Source organism: Lytechinus variegatus, chromosome 4, assembly GCF_018143015.1.
Source record: "Lytechinus variegatus isolate NC3 chromosome 4, Lvar_3.0, whole genome shotgun sequence".
NCBI lineage: Eukaryota > Metazoa > Echinodermata > Echinoidea > Temnopleuroida > Toxopneustidae > Lytechinus > Lytechinus variegatus.
Window position 1 is genome coordinate 54,619,492 of NC_054743.1, and position 23,531 is coordinate 54,643,022.

General features: G+C 34.3%; 1 protein-coding gene across 1 annotated transcript in view; it reads left to right on the forward strand.

Annotated features, from left to right (window-relative positions):
- LOC121414345 overlaps positions 1–22,971 on the forward strand; it is a 47,780-nt gene extending 24,809 nt beyond the window's left edge. The window contains exons 6-13 of the mRNA XM_041607494.1: positions 673–861; positions 4,898–5,086; positions 5,837–6,025; positions 8,627–8,809; positions 12,083–12,247; positions 17,090–17,466; positions 18,221–18,322; positions 22,129–22,971. Of these exons, the coding sequence (XP_041463428.1) occupies positions 673–861; positions 4,898–5,086; positions 5,837–6,025; positions 8,627–8,809; positions 12,083–12,247; positions 17,090–17,466; positions 18,221–18,322; positions 22,129–22,141 (1,407 nt within the window). The 3' untranslated portion in view covers positions 22,142–22,971. The remainder of the gene's footprint in view (positions 1–672; positions 862–4,897; positions 5,087–5,836; positions 6,026–8,626; positions 8,810–12,082; positions 12,248–17,089; positions 17,467–18,220; positions 18,323–22,128) is intronic.
- The last annotated feature ends 560 nt before the right edge of the window (positions 22,972–23,531 follow it).

The following is a 23,531-nucleotide window of genomic DNA, read 5'->3' on the forward strand; positions in this document are numbered from 1 at the left end:
GTACTTAACATGCAAATGTTGAATCCAAAGATGATTTTTTCCCCAACAATTTATTTCCTTGTATTTTGATATGAAATACTAGTAATTGTATTCAAATTATATAATTTCATGTTTGTACTGTAAGTATTATTCTGTCATTGTAGATTGGACACAGGTTTATTTTTAATTCTGCCTTTGGCTGCGAGGCATGTTTTAATCAACCATTTTGCATTTAATTGAATTAAATCCACATGTTTCAATTTGGAATTGATTGGATATCATGTTATGTCCAAGGAAAGCTGGGAACTGAAGTCATCAGCACAACTATTGCATACTGCATTCATGGCAGCGCGCTTTTGACCGTTTTCACAAAATAAAGCTTAATTATGAATTTCAACCATATTTCTTTTTATTAATAAGATATAAAGGGCAAATTCACAGCCTTCGATCACATAAGCAAATACAGCATGAATAAAACAATAATTTTCCTTTCATTTATAGTTGTTAGATGCTTTAGAGCAAATTACTGTGATTTTTATAACATTATATATATGAACGACCAAGAGTTATTGCCAACGATTCGATGATCCATGTTTGTTCTTTAATCGAATGTAGAATAGAGTTCAATGGTTTAGTCAGACCCTTGTTTGATGACGTATTTTTTATTTCAAAATTATGTCACTATTATTCCAGATTGAGAGTCTTGATATCAATGACATTAAACTCAGTCAACGTCAGTCTGCATCGCGTGATCTCGCTCAGTTCATTTGTAAGATGCCTCATCTCAGGGAACTTCATCTCGGTGGTGCATACAGAAACATCAGTCCCTCGTTTCATGACGAGTTCTATTCAACGTTGTCATCATTAGCTTCGTCTGCAAAGGTATCTTTTTAGTTTTTTTTATTTTCGTTCTCCTCAAGTTTCAAAGCATTTTTCTCCAGTTGATGCAGTATAAGGTGATGAGAATTTTCACTTTTTAAAACTGAATTTTGTCTAATGTTATATACCAGAGGAATGATAGATCATTATGGTTTGAACATTGTGTATAGGCATAAAGTGTTTGGCCCAATTTGTATTATTTTATTATTCTGTGGAACATTTTTAACCATTACCTTGATTTACTTTTAAAGTTATATTTCAATCTGTTAGTTATTCCAGGAAACCGAGATAAGCAGACTCTGCTTCAAATTGAATTTCATTTTCTTTTATGTCCTTTATATTTTACTTAAGTTTGTATTGTATTTTATGTTTGAATTGAAAGAGAAGCAGAACGAATTCAGTCAATCTATCATGATATTCTTAATTCACCTTCTTATAGTCACAGACTCCAGCACGCAAAAGTTTTGGAAGCCATATTGGATTTTTGGTCATACCAGACAAATGACTGGCCTTAAAAGGAAATGCCCTTTTTACACAGGATTTTCTTAACCCCGGACTATCGCTAACCCCATACTATCCTTAACTTCGTACTATTTTTTATCCTCTTCACGCATGCCAAATTGTTATTGCTAACCCCGGATAAGAAATGCTTGCTTTTCACACACGAAACTCGCTAACCCCGGACTAGTGGTTTTTGTCGATCATTCGTAGTACAAGTACTTCACTCGTACACTTTTTACACACGCTACAATTTCCTTAATCCTGTACGATAGGTGGGGCCAAATTGCCATTTAGCCCCACCTATAGTACGGGGTTAAGCTTAGCCCACTTTTGTTTTACACATGCGATCTTAACCCCGTACTATTGCTCTTAGCACCGCAATTGGTGGGATAACCCTGCTTTTTTGCAGGGCCAAATAATCCCGTACTATAGGTGGGGTTAGCCCACTTTGCAAAAATGCTGTGTAAAAAGAAAGTGGGCTAAGCTTAACCCCGTACTATAGGTGGGGCTAAATTGCCATTTAGCCCCACCTATAGTACGGGGTTAAGGAATTTTAGCCTGTGTAAAAAGGGTGCTAATGTATTATTTGGCCCTTAACCCAGTGGTTTAGACACCAAAACTGCATCTCCCAGGCCAATATGAAATAAGCTATGTCCGCTTTAAATAGCAACAGTCAATTTAGAATCAATTTTTGGAAGCCAACTTAGATTTATTTTTTACCGACCAGGCGACCGACTGTCCTCGTAACTTGCACTAATGTATTAATTGATCCTTGAAACTAGTGGTTTAGACACCAAAATCACATCTCCCAGGCCGATATGAAATAAGCTACGTCTGCTTTAAGTATCAGTAGCCTATTTTTAAGATTAGATCAATTTTGGACTCCATCTTCGATTTTTGGACATACCAGACCATTGGCCGTCCATGAAACTAATCCTTGTATATTATTTGAACCTTGAAACCAGTGGTTTAGACATCAAAATCACATATCCCATGCCAAAATGAAATGAGCTATGTCCGCTTAAGTATTAGCAGCCATTTCATAATCAATGTTTGGAGTCCATCGGGGAATTTTGCACATACCAGACCACTGATTTTGCTTGTAACTTGTCCCAATGTATTATTTAACCCATTTATCCATGGTATAGACACAAACAATCATATTTCTGGACCTTTAGCAAAGTATGTAGGTTTTTTTTCAGTAGCAACAGCCATTTTCGACTCCCTTTTTGGAAGCCATCTTGGATTGTTGAACATACTGGACCACTAGCTTTCCTTGTAACTTGCTTCAATGTGCATATAACCCTTAAAACCCCTGAATAAAATAAAATAATTTAGATGAATTGTGGATTTTCAGCCTACGGCAACATTTCGGGTGCCATCTTGGATTTGCCTGGTACACTGGAGGGCCTACATGTATAATTCATTCTACCCTTGATCAATGTATAACCCCTCCCATACCATGGAATATGAACCGAAATAGGATTATAGGTTGGATAATGTGTCAGTTGTATCCATTTTCAGTGAATGGCGGCCATCCTGGACGCCATCTTGTAAAACTAACCACTTTCCCGGATGCGGTTTTGGTAGATTTTTAGTATATTATTCATGAGGTCGAATAGTACAGAACACCGTTGAAAAATCATTTGTTGCAATTTGTTCCGGGTAAGGCCGCGTTGGGTCGTATATTGACCCGTCTATATGTTAAATAGAAAAAAAGAAATCATGTAATATATCATTTATTAAAGGCACTTGCCGGTTTAAAACGAAACTCGAATTTCAATTTCATTTTCTTTTCCCAGAGTGTTTGTCCCATTGAAGACACCGATGGGAAAAAAATCGCGTCGAAATAAAAAAAACCGCCAGAAATCCAAAACCCAAGCGATTTCGCACGCGACCCGAGTGATAGTATAAGCCCTTTGAAGTGTTTTGGGCAATAAAACAAGTTAAGTTAAAAATAGTAAAAGATATCTTCAAATCATTTTTTTATTCTTCATTATTAAGGTCTACACTTATTCACCTAACTATTTTAAAGTCTTGTGCAAATAATTTTTCACTAACTTTTTTAAAGGTAAGTGGTGCTTACTCAAGCCGAAATATTTTCTGACAGTTATATCGTAATTTGCTTAAATGTATCTGTACCAATGTTAAGATGTGGCAAAAATCTTCAGGATATTACAAATGTCTAATTTTACAGGATTTTTTCTAAGAGTATTTTTTTATACGCACTGTACATTTCCAACTATTTTTTTTACAAGAAAGACATATACAGCGCCCACGTGATTTTGTTTGCTTTGTTTTTAATCTTTGCCACAATTTTCTTCGTCTTTCTGGCCCAATCTTCTCTCTTTATGTTCTTTCTATATATCGTTTTAGTTACTCACCTTTTCTCTGTCTGCCTCCCTTTGCCGTCTTTATTATTTCCCATCTGTTTTTCGTTTCTAATAATTTCCATATATGTCCAATGTGCCTCTTTCTAGTGGTTATAATTAAATGTGCTTTCTTAAAGAGAAATTCCAGTAGTTGCAGTAAACACCGATTTCATGAGAAAGTCTGTAAAACAAGGCTTAATTGTCTGTATATCATCGAGGATCTCGATCTGGTACAGTTACATAAACTGAACTTTGTGAAATCTTGAAATCTACGCTGAAAAATGTTCACACTGAAGATCACCAACACAGATAGGCACACGTGGGACAGTGTATTATTATTGCTGGAATAAAGACCCGACGGAAGTGACCGAATCCGCGCTTATTTTGCTTATTTCTCAGCAATTACACAATTTCTTCCAGAATCCTTTGGCACATATTTTTTATTCATACAAACAGACACTTGGGTGGTCATTATATTAGATTCTGTAAAAAGTCATTTTGCGATCGTTACCAAAACTGGAATTTATCTTTAACATTAAAATATTTAATACAATGTATGATTGTTTTTGAACAATTTATTTCCTTGTGTTATGATAAAAATGCTAGTAATTGCATTCAAGTTATATCACTTCATGTTTGTACTGTAAGTATTATTCTGTCATTGTAAATTGGACACATGTTTTTTATTCAGATTCAGCCTTTGGATGCGGGGCAAGTTTAATAAACCATTGTTTGAATTGAATCCACATGTTTCAATTTGGAATTGATTAGATATCATGTTATGTCAAAGGAAAGCTGGGAACTGAAGTCATCACCACAACTATTGCATACTGCATTTATGGCAGCCTGCTTGGCTGCTTTACTTATGAAATTCAACCATATTTCTTTTTATCAATAAGAATAAAGAGCAAATTAACAGCCTTCGATCACACCAGCAAATATAGCATGATTAAAAAATCCCTTTCATTTATCATATAGTTGTTGGAGGCTTTAGGGCAAATTAATGTGATTTTCATAACATTATGTGAACGACCAAGAGTAATTTTCAATGATTCGATGATCCATGTTTGTTCTTTAATCGAATGTAGAATAGAGTTCAATAAAATTAGTCAGACCCTTGTTTGATAACGTATTTTTATTTCAACATTATGTCACTATTATTCCAGATTGAGCATCTTGATATCGAGTACATTGATCTCAGTCAACGTCAGTCTGCATCACGTGATCTGGCTCAGTTCATTTGTAAGATGCCTCATCTCAGGGAACTTCATCTCGGGGATAGATATGGAACCACCAGTCCCTCACTTCATGAAGAGTTCTATTCAACGTTATCATCCTTAGCATCGTCTGCCAAGGTATATTTTCAGTTTCTTAGTTTCGTTCTCTTCGTGTTTTATAGCATTTTTTTAGTGCAGTATGAAGTGATAAAGACATTCACTTTCTCAAACTGAAAATTTTCTAATGTTATATACTAGAGGAAAGATGTATCATTATGATTTGAACATTGTGTATGGGCATAAAGCGTTTGACCAAATTTGTATTATTTTATTATTCTGTATTTTCCCAGCGTGTTTGTCCCATAGAAGACACTGAATTTTTTTCGACAGTTATATCGTTATTTGCTTAAATGTATCTTTACCAATGTAAAGATGTGGAAAAATCTTCAGAATATTACAAATGTGTGATTTTACAGGATTTGTTTCCAAGTGTAAACTTTTTTGATACGCACTGTATACTTGCAACTTATTTTGTTACAAGAAAGACTTATAAAGTCTCCACGTGCTTTTATTTGTTTTTGTTTTTGATATTTGCTAAAATTTCTTCATCTCTCTGGCCCAATCTTCTCTCTGTATTTTTTTTTTATCTATATCCCCTTTTGATGACCCTTTTCCCTTTATTCACCTTTCTCTGTCTACTTCCCATTGCCGTCTTTATCATTTCCCATGTCTTCTTTTCTAATGCTTTTCATTTATTTACAATGTACCTATTTATAGTGGTTATAATTAATTGTTCTTTAATCAAATGTAGAATAGAGTTCAATGGTTTAGTCAGACCCTTGTTTGATGACGTATTTTCATTTCAACATTATGCCACGATTATTGCAGATTGAGCGTCTTAATATCAAGTACACTGATCTCAGTCAACGTCAGTCTACATCACGTGATCTGGCTCAGTTCATTTGTAAGATGCCTCATATCAGGGAACTTCATCTCGGGGATAGATATGGAACCACCAGTCCCTCACTTCATGAAGAGTTATATTCAACGTTATCATCCTTAGCATCGTCTGCCAAGGTATATTTTCAGTTTCTTAGTTTCGTTCTCTTCATGTTTTATAGCATTTTCTTCCAATTAGTGCATTATGAAGTGATGAGGATATTCACATTCTCAAACTGAAATTTGTCTAATGTTTTATACCAGAGGAATGATATATTATTATAGTTTCATCATTGTGTAAAGGCATAAAGCGTTTTGCCCAATTTGTATTAATTTTTTATTCTGTTGAACATTCTTTCTATTACCATGATTTCATTTTAACAGTTTGAAATTTTAATTTCAATCCGGTAGTTATTCCAGGAAACCGAGATAAGCAGACTTTGCTTCAAAGTTGATTTCCTTTTCTTTTTGTCTCACCTGCTTTTTTCGATGGCGGCGGCGTCAATACCAAGTCTTAACCTGAGGTTAAGTTTTTTTAAATGACAGCATAACTTAGAAAATATATAGATTTAGTTCATGAAACTTATACATAAGGTTAATCAAGTATCACTGAACATCTTGCATGGGTTTCACGCCACATGATCAAGGCCACAGGTCATTTAGGGTCAATGAACTTTGGCCGAATTTGGGCTATCTGTTGAATTACCATAACTGAAAATTGATGGATCTGATTCATGAAACTTAGAAATAATAATAATCAAGTATCACTGAACATCCCGTGCGAGTTTCAGGTCACATGATTAAGGTCAAAGGTCATTTAAGGTCGATGAACTTTGGCCACGTTAGAGGTATCTGTTGAATTGCCATCATATCTCTATAAGTGTATTGGTCAACTTTATAAAACGTGGAAATAAGAGTAACCAATTATCACTGAACATCTTGTGTGAGTTATAGTAGTTATCAAAAATCAGCACTGCTGCTATATTAAATCGCATGATGCAGGTGAGACGGCCAGAGGCATTCCACTTGTTTGTTCTTTATATTTTACTTAAGTTTGTATTTCAATTTGTTTTCGAATTGAAATAGCAGCAAAATGAATTCAATCAATCCATAATGATATTCTTGATTTCTCCTTCTTATAGTCCTTATAGTCACACACTCCAGTCCGCTAATTATACTTAATCCCTCTTTCATGGGACGTACTGTACTTTACATTTTCTCTCCTGAATGATTAAAGACCGTTATAATTTTTATTTCAGATTTGTCATACATGTAGGTCAGGAGAGGTTCATTTGATTTTTTATTGAAATGAACCATTATTTGTTAGTCTTTTCCCTTGTTCACAAGTACGTAAATAATAATAGAACAAATAACGACAGACGCGTCCGTCTAGTAATGTACATAATGTCTAAAATATTACGTTCAAATGATAAACTATGAACCTGTAGGTGCCATTCGAATGTTAATTGTTTCATCAAATATATTCGGAGGCTGTTTCTTCTAATTTAAAACAAGCAATTTGAATATCCTAGTACCTTCGAATTTAATCGAAATTTAAATGAATATGACATATAACCTAAGTGGCTCACAATAAAGGTAACCTGTATGTTCTATTCCTTTATTAAGGCCTTGTTTCATGCTGAACGCATTATAATTTGAATTGATAAAGCAAACTCAGAGAAATCACATGTTGATAATTTGATCTAAACTACATGGAATAAGGAAGATTGCTTTTGGTGAAGCAGTTTAATACATGTCTTCATGAATATGCAATGACCATGATGAAGACGCTTATGATGACATTTCAATATCATTTTTATATTGTATGAAATTACATTAATTCAAGCATTGTCAACAGTGAATGAACAGAAATAAGATTTTTATTACAACACTGTTGTATTTTTCCGACTGGTTTCGTTGCAAGTGAGACATACCATATCCAAATGTTTAATTCTGTATTGATATCGAAACAAAAGAAAGCCGGGAACTGAAATCATCAGCACAACAATTGCAGTCTTCCTGACAGCGTAATTGACTGTTTTCGCAAAATAATAATTATTGAAATTCAATGATTAAATTATACATCAGATATTGCCGGAATTTACAGTTTTTGGTCGTTGAATTTCACATTACTTAGATATAATTATTTCATCCCGGGGTACCATTTAAACTGCAAGGATATATATTTACACTGGCAAAGTCATAGAGAAGATGAGACAAAGGTAGAAAGGATGGTATCTTAATAGTTTCCAGCTGATATAGAAATATGAATATAAATATATTGAAAAACATTAGCGATTTGTAAGAAGGCAGTATATAGGCCGACATATCCATTATTTCTTTACGAGATGAAATGACTTTGATGTCTTTTTCAATGTCCTTTTAGAAATTTCAAATGTTGCATAACGAATACATAATACCCGGATAACCATGCCTATTTAATGAATGATGAATCTTCACGTAACACCAACAGGTTTTTTCATTAAAGGAAATATGGCAAATAAACAGCCTTTGATTAGATAAACATTATCATGATTAAGAATAATTATGTTTCCATTCATCGTTGTTAGAGCTAATTACTGTGATTTTCATAACATTATGTGATCGACGAAGAGTAATTCACAATAAGTCGATGATCCAGGTTTGTTCATTTAACCGAATGTAGAATAGAGTTCAATGGTTCAATTAGACCCTTGTTTGATGACGTATTTTTTTAACATTATGTCACTATTATTCCAGATTGAGTGTCTTGACATCAATTACACTGATCTCAGTCAACGTCGGTCTGCATCGCGTGATCTGGCTCAGTTCATTTGTAAGATGCCCCATCTCAGGGAACTTTGTTTAGGTGATGAAAACTACAGACTCACATCTCATGACGAGTTCTATTCAACGTTATCATCCTTGGCATCGTCTGCAAAGGTATATTTTCAGTTTCTTATTTTCTTCCAATTATTGCAGTATGAAGTGATAAGGATATTCAAATTCTTCAACTCAAATTTGTCAAATGTTATATACCAGAGGAACGATATGTAGTTCGAACATTTATATATAGATAACGCGCTTGGCCCAGTTTGTATTATTATATTATTCTGTTAAACATTCTTAATTATTATCATAATTTCATTATAATCCGCTATTCCAGGGAACCGAAATGAGCAGACATAATTGCTTCAAAGTGGATTCCCTTTTCTTTTATATTTTACTTAACTTCGTATTGTAATTTGTGTTTGAATTGAAAGAGAAGTAGAATAAATTCAGTCAATATATCAATCAATCACGATAATCTTAATTTCACCATCTTATAGTGACATAACCCAGCATGCAACAAAAAACGGCTTTCCTTCCCCAGCCCAAGAAGCATTCAACGTTAGCCTATTGTCTGCGGTTGTGTGTGTGTTTGTGGAGGGGAGGGATGCTTGTTTTCAACCAGGGGCTGAAATCTCTCCCAAAAGGTAGGGGGGACAAGGGTCTGGAAAATTTGACAAGCAAAAAAAAAAAGAAAAGGCTATTACCTAAAATTTAAGGTCATTTCGACGAAAATGTATTTGACAAGCAAGCAAAAAAAAGACATCTCGTCTCAAAACGCACGTTTTATTCCTATTTTGAGTGATATATTTCTTAGCCTCACCAAAGACCAAAAATAGTAGGGGGACATTTGATATTGTGTCCCCCTACTATTTTGAGTAGAGGGGACACGTCCCCCCTGTCCCCCTGGATTTCCGCCCATGTTTCCAACCATCCGTTGAATAGGTAAAAATCAAGCATGTATTTATCCAACCTTTTCTTAACCTTGCGTCAATCATATTTTACGCTTTTGGTCTCATATGGGAGAGGAAAAGATGGCTGATCGATGTATTATTTGTTTTTCCAAAATAGTAAAAGCCAGAAAAACTGACTAAAAATTGCAAATTTTTCTCGTGCAAATTAGATTCGCAGCACCATTTTAATAATAATAATAATAATAATAGGCATTTATATAGAGCCATCTATCTAGAAATATTCTATTCCGAGGCGCGTTGTTATTATTATTACCCCGGCTTTAGCTCGAGCTGCCTCTCAGCGCTCATGCATTCAAGGAATTAATCCTGCCGGGTTTTTTCCATTGTTTTAATTCAGTCATGCATGCGTTATATAAATGTTGAGGTATCAAATAAAAGAATTGAAGCATAATTATTTTTCCATTAATTTTATGAGGAAAAGTTACGATTCTAATGGCAAAAAATACATTTATTCCGGTGTCCCTATTTTCGGTGACGCAATGTACTTTACATTTTCCTTTTTGAATGATATTAGACCATTAACATTTTTATTTTAGGTTTGTCAAAGGTCAGGAGGTAGGGGTTTATTTGATTTTTTTATTGAAATGAACCATTACTTGTTAGTCTTTTCCCCTGTTGACAAGTACGTATATAATAGAAACAAACGATGAAAGAACAAATAACGACAGACGCGTCAGTCTGGTAATGTACGTGATGTCTAAAATATTACGTCCAAATAATCTTTAGCATTATCTGAAAGGTATATTTATGCCTCTTTAAACCTATTTTACCTTATAATTATTGAAGCGTCTAGGGATAAGCATATAATCACGATCGCCTTGGTTTCGTTTTAATCATGATAATCTTGATTTAAAGCTTTCTTTTTTGTTTGTGTTTTGAAAAAAAAATAAATCTAGTTACATTTTGCAAGGTTTATGAAATAGGCAATTTGTAATTTCAAAGTTAATTTACAGCCATCAAGATGCATACAATATTCGAAATGACAAACATTAGTCCAGTCTTTTATTATGTAAAAAACAGCAAATATTTGATTAGTGCTATCGATGTAAAAAAAACAATAATAATTAAAAACGATCGGGAAAAAATATTTCTTTTAGCACATTCTCTACATTACCAATATGAACCAAAATCTGTATAGGGTAAAAAGCTCATTTCATTTGAATTGTTCATGAGCACGGAAGATGAACACAAAATTCGTTTTTTTTCTCTCTGGTTCGTTTCTTTCCATTTGTTTCAATGAAACTTTACATGTATATGCATTCGTATCTCATGAAATTATGATGTTGTCTTATTATCTTTTGCATAAGGATTTGTAATGAATTTACCTAAGACAATGGCCCAAGAAGTGAAACTTTCGTCTACTGTTCAGTCAAAACTTTTATTTCTTAGAGTTTGTATCAATTTACCACTATGCTTTATTTCTGTGAAATAAAACATAATGTGATAAACACATCCAGAACTGAAGTTGCTTAAGTTAATAGACTCATCCAACATTAACGATAGTCTGTAGTATGAAAATCATTAATTTCAGTATGATTTTGATGTGGTATTTTTCATGGCGTACAAAATGAAGATAATTAGATTTATGCTTTAAAATGAAAGAAGCATCTTGAGCACAGAACCCGTCTACATAATGATGAATAAATTGATAGGTATTTATATAGCGCCATCTATCAAGACGTAATCTAATCCGAGGCGCACTGCTAATTATTATTATTACTCGACTTAAGCTATAGCTGCCTTTCAGCGCTCAGTGCGTTTGAGAAAATTAATTCTGCCGTGTATCCATTAATGTTCCTCACTTGGGTTGGGTGCAGCACAGCTTCGATAAATTGCTCTACATATCAATTATTAGTACTTAAAATCCAACCTTATAATTCATTGTTTCTTACGTTATTCGAATTAAATATAGTTATTATGATAGTTTTATTCATCAGTTAAGATATCAAATCATGTTTTGGTTCCATTGGTGCTATTGTGTTCAATAAACCACTGCAGTTTTTGAAATCAAATTAATAAATCTATTTATCAAAACCTAAAATCCTTTTAAAAGCATTTTAAATGTTAGTAATTCATGAACCCTCCAAGTTATTGTGCTATAACCAAACAAGTGTTTCATCTGACTAAAAGGACTATATATTTTACCCTTTTTATTGTGTATTTTCTTTCAGTTAATAATCGGGCCGATACTTTCATAAATACGGAGTGTGGTATGTTAGCAGATATGCAAAACGCGATTTCGATTAAGATTTTATATTATATCTTTTTGTATAACCATGATTACAGCCATACGAGATTGGTGTATTGTTTCCTGGATGATATTCATGATGAATTTGATTTTTATATTCACATTTCTGTCTACCGCCTAATGTACTGTAACCTTGATTTCATCTTTATGTTACTATTATATCAGATTGAGATTCTTGTTCTCGGAGAGACTCTCATTCAACGTCCGTCTGCATCACGTGATCTCGCTCAATTCATCTGTAAGATGAATCATCTGAAAAACCTCAAACTCTTCGGTCAGTATCATGATGACTTCTACTCAACAGCATCGTCGATGGCATCAACTACAAAGGTAATATATGTTAGGAGGTTTTTACATGTAAAAAAGTAGCACTTACAAGCAAACCATACAAGTTTTGATTTTTGTTCACGCTCCTCATTCGGCTGCCATTAATTTATCTAATGGGGCTCTGATGCCTCATATAAGGTGGAATTGTACATATCTTTACTGAATTGTTATTCTTGTAAATCTTATTTCATTCTTTCAAGTATGTTTCAGGTATTAAAGTAGCACCTTTCTTAGTTCAATTAATTATAGAGTGTTACGAACATTTTATTCAGCAACTTGGTTTGATTGGTGCTATTGTGTTTCATATAGCACTTGCAATTCTTGATATTAAATGAATAATTCTATTTATCAAAACCTAAAATCTGACTAAAACGACTATATATTTCACCTTAAGTTTTTATGGTGTATTTTCAATTAATAATCAGGCCGATACTTTCAAAAATACGGATGATGGAATGTAAGCAGATATGCAAAACGCGATTTCCATTAAGATTTTTTTTTTATTATCATGATTATGATATCAATGTTTATTACCATGATTGCAGCCATACTAGATTGGTGTGTTGTTTCGTAAATAATATAATAATAAAAATAATATATGTTAGGAGGTTTTACATGAAAAATGTAGTACAAAAAAGCCATACAAGTTTTAATCTTTTTTAATAATCCTCATTCTATTGACATCATGTCTAATGAGGCTATGATTAACTGTACAAATCGATATTGTTCATATCTATACTGAATTGTTAATATATCAATTGTCAATTAATAGTTAACAGTAGCCATGAACCAATTGTATAAGTCTTTCGGCCATTGTTTACATTTTCGTTAAAGAATCTAAAACAAATGAGCAAGGGATTAGTGCCCCCTTATTTGATTCTTGAGCTCTACCAAATGATACATAATGAACTGATGATTTAAGCATAATGCAATCAGATGTATGTGTTTTTTCCTATTAATTTTCGAATCGTATTGTGTTTTGATGAGGGCTTTTTAATGCAATGGAAAACATATCGAGTATTAAAACTGATTGACCCATTAACCTCGTCTGCATTACTAGTATAGTCATGATAAATATGTATCACATGACGAATAGGCCTGTAAGTTTTACCCAATTACGCAAAGTTGTTATCTAAATTTACTTTCGGATATATAACACACTTCGTAATGCAGATTAAGGTTTAACACTTAGCAGATTAAATGAAGGTGTGTTATGCGGGATAGCAGGATAATTTTTCCCAAAATGTGGTGCGTGACATTTTCGTTCTGGTCCTTCTCTATATAAATCAATTTCTCGTTTTCTTTTCTTCTGTATTGGGATTTGTGAATTAGATTTGTTTATTTTTTCATTCTAATTTTAATTTCAGCTGTTATGATTAAACTACAATCTTGATACACTAGGGGGCATATCAGGCTCAAAAAGAGATGTATATGTATTCGTCGACATAGCAATAAATGAACATCGGATTACAGATGAAAACCACAACATGATTGTTCCTTTATTACAAAGGCAAACAAATTTATTCGCTGCTTTCAATCTATCGCTGTTTTTTTTTTTGCTTCTCTTTCCAGCTCGGCCCCCTCAAAATATTTAGTTCTTTCAGCCACAGATTGTGATTGCACTGATGAATGTACGAGGGTGTGGAAGAGAAATGCGTTATGTTTTCTAGCCATACCGAGCCCGCATACCATTTTGCTGCACTTCGAAGGGTTACATTGAATGAAAATAAAAATAAAACGAGCTTTCTAGTTTGTTTCAAAACCGGATGTCAAATGAGACTTTGCTCAAATTCATAAAATAGTTATGTACACATTTTAATTATCAAGCAGATGAGGAAACCGAAGAAGTCACCCACTTACAATTGTATTTTGATATATTTCTCATCATGTAAAACACATTTGATTTGTCTCTAATCAAGTACACGGCAAAAAGTGCGGTGTTAACCGGTGAACTTAGAGGACTACACCAGTTATTTTACACCGGTGTCAAATTGGTGGTGTTAGTTTTACACATATAGGTGTTTTTGCAACACTTTTTTTTGTTAAATTTACACTATTTGGTGTTATGCTTAATCTCTAGGGTGTAATTTTAACACCTCAGGGTGTGGTCCTCTATTAACACCAATTTGTGTCAGTTTTAACACCGCAGTTTTTACGGTGTAAATTGTAACGTCACTGTGTTTTGATGTAGAGTCTCTGTACTGTAAAAATAAAATCTTGTTGAATTAAAACGAGAAAATATAAAATAGATAGTAAATTACAAGTATCTCGTTTGCATATCGGTATGCTACGCATAGTGTGTTTTGTGAATACAAAAAAATCTATGCCTTAAGCCTTCTATTTTAAATCAAATTTTGATGAAATCATCAGTGCTATGCTATTTCTTTTATTTGTCTCGCTTTATTTTCTGTGCAATTATAGGTTCGCTCAGTGGCGTACCGTGGGTCACGGCATGGGGGGGACCAGAAAAAAATTCGGGTCACTTAGGGAGCGCGCGATGCGCGCTCCCTAGTTGTCAGGTATACTGACCTAATAGAGATATTTTAAGGACATGCAGTGCCATCGAACGAATATGTATCTCACTGATTAAATAATGCGAGCGCAAGCTGAAAATTTTTGATATTGAGGGCTAAAAATTGACATTATATGCAAATTGTTTTGTAATCATGATACTTAACTGTCTCGTCAAACAAACAATGCGAGCGCGAAGCGCGAACTAAAATTGTTGTATATACTGACCCTAAAGAAGGAAATTTTAAGGATTATATTTTAGAATTCATTAAGAGTATAAATATCTCACTATAGTCATCTAATGCTAGTACCATCCTTTGCTGATTTTGTTAGAATTACATCTAAACACAGTCATGAAGCACCTTTTGTAGTCATGTAATCATGATTATCATACGTATCTTACTAGTCAAATACTGCAAGCGCGAAAGCGCGAGCTGAAAATTTAGGAAATATAGACCCGAAGAGGGGCATTCTAAGGGGTGTTTGTAGGAATTCTCTAAGACCCTATGTATTTGACTAACCAAATGATGCGAGCGTGAAGCGCGAGCTGAAATTTTTGTATATATTGATTCCAAACATGGATATTTTAAGGAATATAGCTACGATTCCATTAAGTCAGAGTATACATATCTCACCATAGTAATCTAATGCCGAGTGCCAAGCGCTTGCTGATTTTGTTAAAATTACATCTAAGCACATGGAGCACTTTTTGAAGTCATTGTAATCATGATTATCATACGCATCTCACTAATGAAATACTGCGAGCGCGAAGCGCAAGCTAAATTTTTTTGATATTCAGATCACAAAAATTGACATTTCAAGGACTGATTTTAGGAGTTCATGAAGAGCAGAAATCTCACCAATCCACTAATGCGAACGTTAGCACGGACAGGAAATGTTTTATATTAAGAACTTAAAATAGGGCAATAACTGTCAGTAGTCATGAAAAAGAAGAATATATCACTACTTAAAACAATAATAACCCTAATTGCGAGGAAATATATTATTTTATTGTATATTGATTTGGAAACGGGAGGCTTTAGTACAGCAGTTTTATATATCTCGTTAAAAAGTCTATGTGAGCACCAGGAACAATTGGAGCAATGAAGACACAATTAAGCAAATAATGTTTTATAAAGTTGTGAAAAAATACTTCTTATGTTATATCACATAATATAACACTATATGATAAACAACAATTTCTTCTTTCCCCACTACGTTTCTCTTCCTTGTTCCCTCTTTTTCTCCTTTTCCCCGTTTTTTGGCCAGCCGATGGGGGGGGGGGGGGGGGGCACGTGCCCCCCATGCCCCCCGTAGTTACGCCACTGGGTTCGCTGTTCGTATTCATGAAATAATTTGCAAGACATGTTAGTTTATAAGTCAATTTAGTCTTTAAATTCGAAAGCATATTCTGAATATGGGGTGCAGGAAAAGTTACTAGGAATCTTAATGCTTTTTTAAATTATGATTAAAATGGCAATAATACAACCGTAGTAAAGAAAACACTTCATTGATGACTTGTTAAGGATGATTTTTCATCTTAAGTGTTTTGAATAATTTCTCTCTCTCTCTCTCCATTCTCTCCTCCATTGTGTAAATTATATTGTTCATTTTACATGACTTTGTGAATTAATCTGTTTTCTTAAAGGGGAAGTTCACCCTGAAGAAAACTTTGTTGTAAAAATAGCAGAAAAAATAGAAAAAATATTGGTGAAGATTTGAGGAAAATCTGTTAAAGAGTAAGAAAATTATTAGAGTTCAAAATTTGGGATTTGTGACGTCATAAACGAGCAGCTGCCCCATGTGTTATGTAATATAAAATGTATGAATTTCAAATTTTGTATGGTTCCTGATGACTTAATTTTTTTTCTTTTCATGATCGGGTGTGAAATGATTTCTCTATTGATATACAAAAGTTACAGTGAAAACCATTTTCAATTTTCTGAGAAAATGACATTTCATTGATTTTTTACCATTCGCTTTGTAGGAATGCTGCTCGCATATGACGTCACAAATCAAATAATTGAAATTCTAATAACTTTTTAATTATTTGATGAATTTTTCCCAAACCTTCGGCAATACTTTTTTAATTATTTTTTCTGCTTTTTTTACAATAAACTTTTATTAGGGTGAACTTCCCCTTTAAGTATGTACATGTATGTGCACGGCATGTACACAATTTCCATTTGTTGACAATTTGTGAATAATTATACTTTCTCATACGTATGCTTATATATTGTTAGTCGATGTGGATGGTAATAAATATAATGTTTCTACTAGTATGATGTCTTGTCATCTCTTTGGTTCACTTTATTATTTTTTCATCAATTGTAGGATGACTGCAACACGAGCTCAACTCTGACTGATCTGACCGTTACTGATGAGGCACTAGAAGGATGGCAGGATTGTGGTTCGATGTTTGACAATGTGAAGAGGATCACCATACAGGTATGGACCACAATCAGATGTGACGTCATCCACAGGATCCATCTACCATCAGCGATTGAGTTCACCATTCAAACACATGAGCATGAGTATTACCCGGCTTCTCTCCACGATGATCCCACTTCACTACTCAATGCACTTCGCAAAGTCTCATCTCAGCTTGTCAAGGTCACATTCACAGATCTCGATTTTGGTAACAATCAGACCGAACGCATCATTCAAGCTTTCAGATCAACATACGATCTCAAACATCTGAGGATCCTAAGGTATGATACATTTAGTACATTTTAATATTTTGTTGGTTCATGACGAGCATTTATCGGTTGATAAGTCCACCATTTTTTTCAAGGTGTGGTTCTTTATTGTGGAGAATAGGTGTTTTGCTGAAATTATAATAAGAACCTCTTTTTGAAATTCCGTGACAATGTTAAACATGTACGTTTGAATATAATACATCATGCATATACAGTGCATGTATAACGTAAAATAAATGCTCATCATAGCGAAAAAAACGAAAATGCGTTATTGGTATGCCATGCTGCTCTTTACCATATAGAGATAAAAGCTATGATACTTTAAAATTAAATCCCTCCTTGGCATGTCTGTTTAAAATGTGCAACCCCACGTATTGACATGATCATTACAATTTGACATAGTTTAGATCCTACTAAATGTTTCCATACATCAATTACCGAAATGATTTGTTGTCTTACATTTCACTTTGTGTTCATGGGCATGCATGGGGTAGCGCGCTTCTGGTTAAGGACGACAATACCTTGCTCTAACATTTTATTTCATTTTGATTTGATTTCATTTGTTGTAAATCTAGTTTCATTGTAGTTACAATCTAATCTCTTATACCTTAACACTGTAACAAATGATTAAACTACTCAGTTTTGTCTCCGCCTTTTCTGGTGTTTTTACTTTGCGTTCCCCAGAGCAGACCCACCAAACACCAGCCTTCCCCCAACTGATATAAGATACACAAAATACTTCTTCTCTCCACGTTAATACTATTAGATTCATACGATGTGGGACTGATGAGAGATTAGATCGTTCTAGTATTGATTCCGATGATGAACATAAGGTAAAGGTGGAGATAGAACATGGCAAACCAGTTGGGTAAGTCATAAGACCTCGTTTTATCAAACAATTCCCCTTTTCAACGTATTTAATTCGAGTTTCTTATACAGAGGAATTAGCTTTTTTTCTTGTTTGTTTCTCATGTACGAATTTTCTGTCTCCATTTACACTTGGCCATGAAACATGACGAGCATCATTGCTTACTTTTCAGATATACAACCATACAGTATGCAAAATAAATCTTATCCTTGCATTGTGCTCTTCCATCTAATCTCCTTATAATATATATTAAATATTCTGATAGAAAGTTTGAACTCGAATATTTATAATGAAGCAATATATGTGTTTTGGGTCGCGTAGTCTTAAGCAGAAAAATCACATTGTAAATTTGCATTCGGGGGGGGGGTAGTCAAAAATAACACGAGCTGACTAAAGTTCAGAGTGTTTAAAAGAGTTGAAATTAAAATGATCTCCCATACTTTTTTCTTGTTTAGACAGGAATAAAAATATGAACTGAAAATTTATAGCCAAACAAATTTGGTCATTGATTTCAAATATGTTTACATTATTTCTAATTTCCACCTTTCTGTTCCTTCTCTTTTTTTTTCTTTCCTTTATAATATGTACGCATACATGAATAAGTCCACAATATTTCCAAGAAGGATTCACGCTTTAAAAGATCTGCTTTTAGTGGACCTACCCCCCCCCCCCCCCTCATTTCCATTTATATGCTAAATTGTATTTTTAGCGAAGTAAGAATGTTCATCTGTAACATTGTTTCTGATTTACATTACTTAGCATTATTTTGTTCGAATGGAAATAGAATAAGGAATCTAATATAGTATCTGGATATAAAAACAGCCAAAGTCTAATTTTTGGCGAAATTGAGTCATATAGGCCTATGGGAAATTATTCCTTATAAAATGACTAATCTTGTGTATAAATAATGAATCTAAAATCATTTCAGAAATGTCTTAAATAAAGGAGGAAAATCTGATATGAGTGTAAGAAAAGCCCAAGTCCAGGATATGGGCTTTTCTTACATTCATATCATAGCGACCTCTCTGATTCCTTTACTACCTACTACCATGACTACAGAATTCTACCACGTATATGAATGTAAGAATGTTCCAGGTCCATATGATTCGTACAGCGACCCAAATTCACCAGATAAAAGAACCAACCCACAATTAACGGGAACATTAATGTTCCTCAAAAAATATACACTTTTGTCATATATCAGATGACAAATATGACACTTAAATTTGTGTTATGATATTCTGTAATTTCGTCAAATATAGGCCTACATTAATTGCCCCCCAAAAAATTATCCAGTTTTTTCCCCGATTTTCTCGAAATGACGTCCTAAGGACTTGGGCCTGTTTCATATTCATATGCCCAATTGAATCGAATTTAATATAAAGGTCCCTGTGTCGGGTTGCGAAATTCCCGGGAATTTTCGCGGTGGAAACTTTTCATGGGAATAAATGGGAAATTATTGGGAATTTTGAGAATTCGCGGCAATTTACTGGAATTTTAAAGAATGTTGGAAAAAATAGACATTTTCTGATATTTATATACAGGAATTGAAAGGGTTACCATGGCAGATGAAGCTTGATTGTGCTTTGTCAGCAAGTTTAAAGCCAAATATTATACTAAGACAGTCAGACAATGCAGAATTTCAATGAATTTCAAGTAACAGTTGATTACTGTTGTAGTGGCTGAATGTTACGTGCGATGGCAGTTCATGTACACTGCATGCAAATGCTTTACACAAGGGATATACATACACACCGTTCATGCAATGATGCAATGGATATTCTAATATTATTATTAATTATTGATATTTGATTATCATTTTTTATTTATCATTTATTTCTGCATCGCAGAAGTGAGAACTTTGCGCTGTTTGTGGCGTTAATTTGATGAGTATAAATACAGATTGCTGGTTCAAGCTTAAAGTTTATTTCAGATCAATTTACCCTAGATAAAATATAATGAAACTGATATGAGATTGTCATTTAATATCATAAAAGATATAATAATAATTATAATAATAAAAGGCATTTATATAGCGCCATATATCTAGAAATATTCTATTCCGAGGCGCGTTGGTATTATTATTACCCGGGCTTTAGCTCGAGCTGCCTCTCAGCGCTCATGCATTCAAGGAATTAATCCTGTCAGGTACCCATTCACCTCACCTGGGTCGAGTGCAGCACAATATGGATGAATTTCTTGCTGAAGGAAACTACGCCATGGATGGGATTCGAACCCACGACCCTCTGTTTCAAATTCAGAAGACTTATCCACTGGGCCAAAACGCTCCACTTGATATGAAATTAATAACAAGTTTCTCAATCTCAATCAATGAAGGTCAAAGGTTATTTGAGGTCAACAAACTTAGTGCATGTTTGTTTATCCATGGTTTATCCCTTTGTGAAAAATATATTCATCTTGATTGCTTTCAAAGTCAGCCATTATTGTGATTTCTTGCCCCCCCCAAAAAAAAAAGAAAAGAAATAAATTAGCATTGTAACAATTTTTATTCCTGGACCTGATTTTTCCCATTTGAAGACTCAAGCCAGTGCCATTGCCGCTGGTGGGAATAGTATCGTCGGCCTTATGCCAAGAGGGCCTTAACTGCTTTTGGCCATTCCGAGATAATGGCGTTTATAAAGGTTTTGGCCTCTCTAATAATCAAAAGTTTGTGGTCGTTTTTTTGCTTTTGAAGCCAATTTCGCTAAACGTGTTAAGTTATTAAGTTTTACATGAAATGTGTTAAATTTATTATAAAATATTCAGAACCCCTAAAATCGGGTTAAGGCCCTTTTGGCATAAGGCCGACGGTATGCTGTGCATACCTAGTCTGCAGGCACAGACCCAGAATGGAACTTTAATCAACAAGTGGGTCTCCACACAAAGCCTAACAACTAAAATCTTGTTTCTTCCTGAGCGAGAGGGCCTTCAGTACACAAGGCGTGAGTAGGCTGCACATTCAGATCCTCAACTCGAGTTAAGGTTTTGCACAGTAGACAAATGCAAATCCTTCCTCGAGGAAAGTGGTCTGAATATGCAGCCTGAAGTTTCTGCCAATGACTCCAGAAGAACTTTTTGTTCAATAGAAAGTTGTATTTGTGCTAGTCTTGTATGAAGACCCACTTGTGGATCAAAGTTTCAATAAGGGTCTGTGCGTGCAGACTATATGTAGGGGGCAATATTGTCTTAACGTGTTATTATAAAATGGCATAAAAAACTAATGACATTCAAAGAAAAATGAAAAATAGTGTAATGCAAGGTTTTATTTTTCCCCCATGTTGAACTGAAAAGCTTTAATGCTCCATCGTGCAATGGATACATGTACTACAATCTACAGTTTGATAAATAATTTACACCCTGGGCAATTTAAAGAATGAAAAATAGTTTTGATACAAATAGAAAACATACTATTCGAGGATATCAATTAATAATTTTGTTTTTAAAAACAGAATTCGTCATTTTTTGTGACAAAATGAAAATTCCCGGCACCTGAAAATTCCCGAAACTTTCCATGGAAATTTTCAGAAATCTCTGGAAAGTCTCCGGCCCTTTGCAACCCTATCACTGTGTAATCCCCCCCCCCCCGCTCCTTGAGCAAATGCGCCCTCTCCCTTTCTATTTATTCTTTTCCCTCTCCCTTTTCCCTCTCCCCTCACTAAACTAAACTCTATCTCTCTTTGTATTACTCGTTAACTTCTCTTTCTCTATTTTCTTATTTTATTATTAGTCTTTTTTTATTTCCAATACACAAGAACCTTATTAATATGTGTATATTTCTCTATCTTCTCTCACACACCACTGTACAGTAAGTACTTTTGAAGATGGAGTTGCGGCATCAAGGTCATGACGAATCAGACGAGCTTAATATTTAAGGATGGCAGCCAACAAGAAGCCATGAGTTATTTTATTTCGGAGTACCATAATTGGAACAGATTTACTGATAATGAAGATCCCACACCTCAACCATTTGTTAATGTGTCGGTTAAATAATGGACCTATTAGACATTCAACGCTATCATTTCTTTGATCGAACCAGATCCGCCACCCAATGATAATGTGCATCTTAATGAGAACATACAGGTATTTTGACAATAGCGACTACCAAGGCGTATCTCATTATTTTCAAAGCACAACTTTACTGGTTTTAGTTATGTTGGCTGATGCCCTGTGTTAGAGAATGCTTTTCAGTCAACATACTTTAGATTTGAAGCAGCAAAATTAGGAAGCAGCCGATTTTTCTGAATAAATTATATTATCATTTTATCCGCTGACTTCCGTACGACCATAATGACCTCAATCAAATTAAGAGATAAACGCTCTCTACATAATATGAGCCATGCATTTCTTGAATATTAGGATAAAAAAAGGGATTATAAATATAAGGCAATCAATCACAATATTGCATCTATCTTGAAATATGCATAGGGTAAACCAGAACTGTACATTTATTTTTTAGGATTTAAGTGATTTTTCATCTTCTGCGCATGCAGTTTGTGCAATATCAATGTCTTATCACGAACTGCTTCTTTCACCTCAAGGCCGAATTGACAGCGGAACATGGTAGGATGAAAGTAGAAAACATATAAACCGAATGAAATTCAGCAACATTGGCCACGGAATAACTTTGTTAAGGGTTAATGCCCGCCTCTCCGCGCAGTCCCCGCTCACATAATACTCGGGGGGGGGGGGGGGGGTAATGCGCATTCTGGTCGTTATGCAAATGAAGAATTAACACAACCGACTCATTATTCCTGTTGTGTTTCATTATCAGCTATTTCTTTATGTTGTGTGCCATTGTTGCCATCTATGGTGATTCAGTGACAATTGATTTCCTTATGTAAAAAAATCCATACATTGGATAATAGAATTAAAAGGAATTATAACAGTATCGTGGAAATGAGTGAGACTCTTTAAAAAGTGTATAACTTATTAAACTAACATAGCTTACTGAAGCGATGACGTCGGTTGCCATGCTGCCATGGCGGCCTGGTTCTAAACAAGGTAGTGAACCCGGAAGTATTGCAAACTGCTCATATCACAAAGCACGTGTTTCTCAGGAAAAGAAGGTTGCTATCGGAATTTCATCAACCTCACAATAATGGTAACAATCAGGGACAAACACGTAATCAATTTTCAAAATTAGAATGTGTATAAACGATTGTCAGCTGCGACTCGGTTTAGAACCAGCCGGTTCATTGCCATGACACCG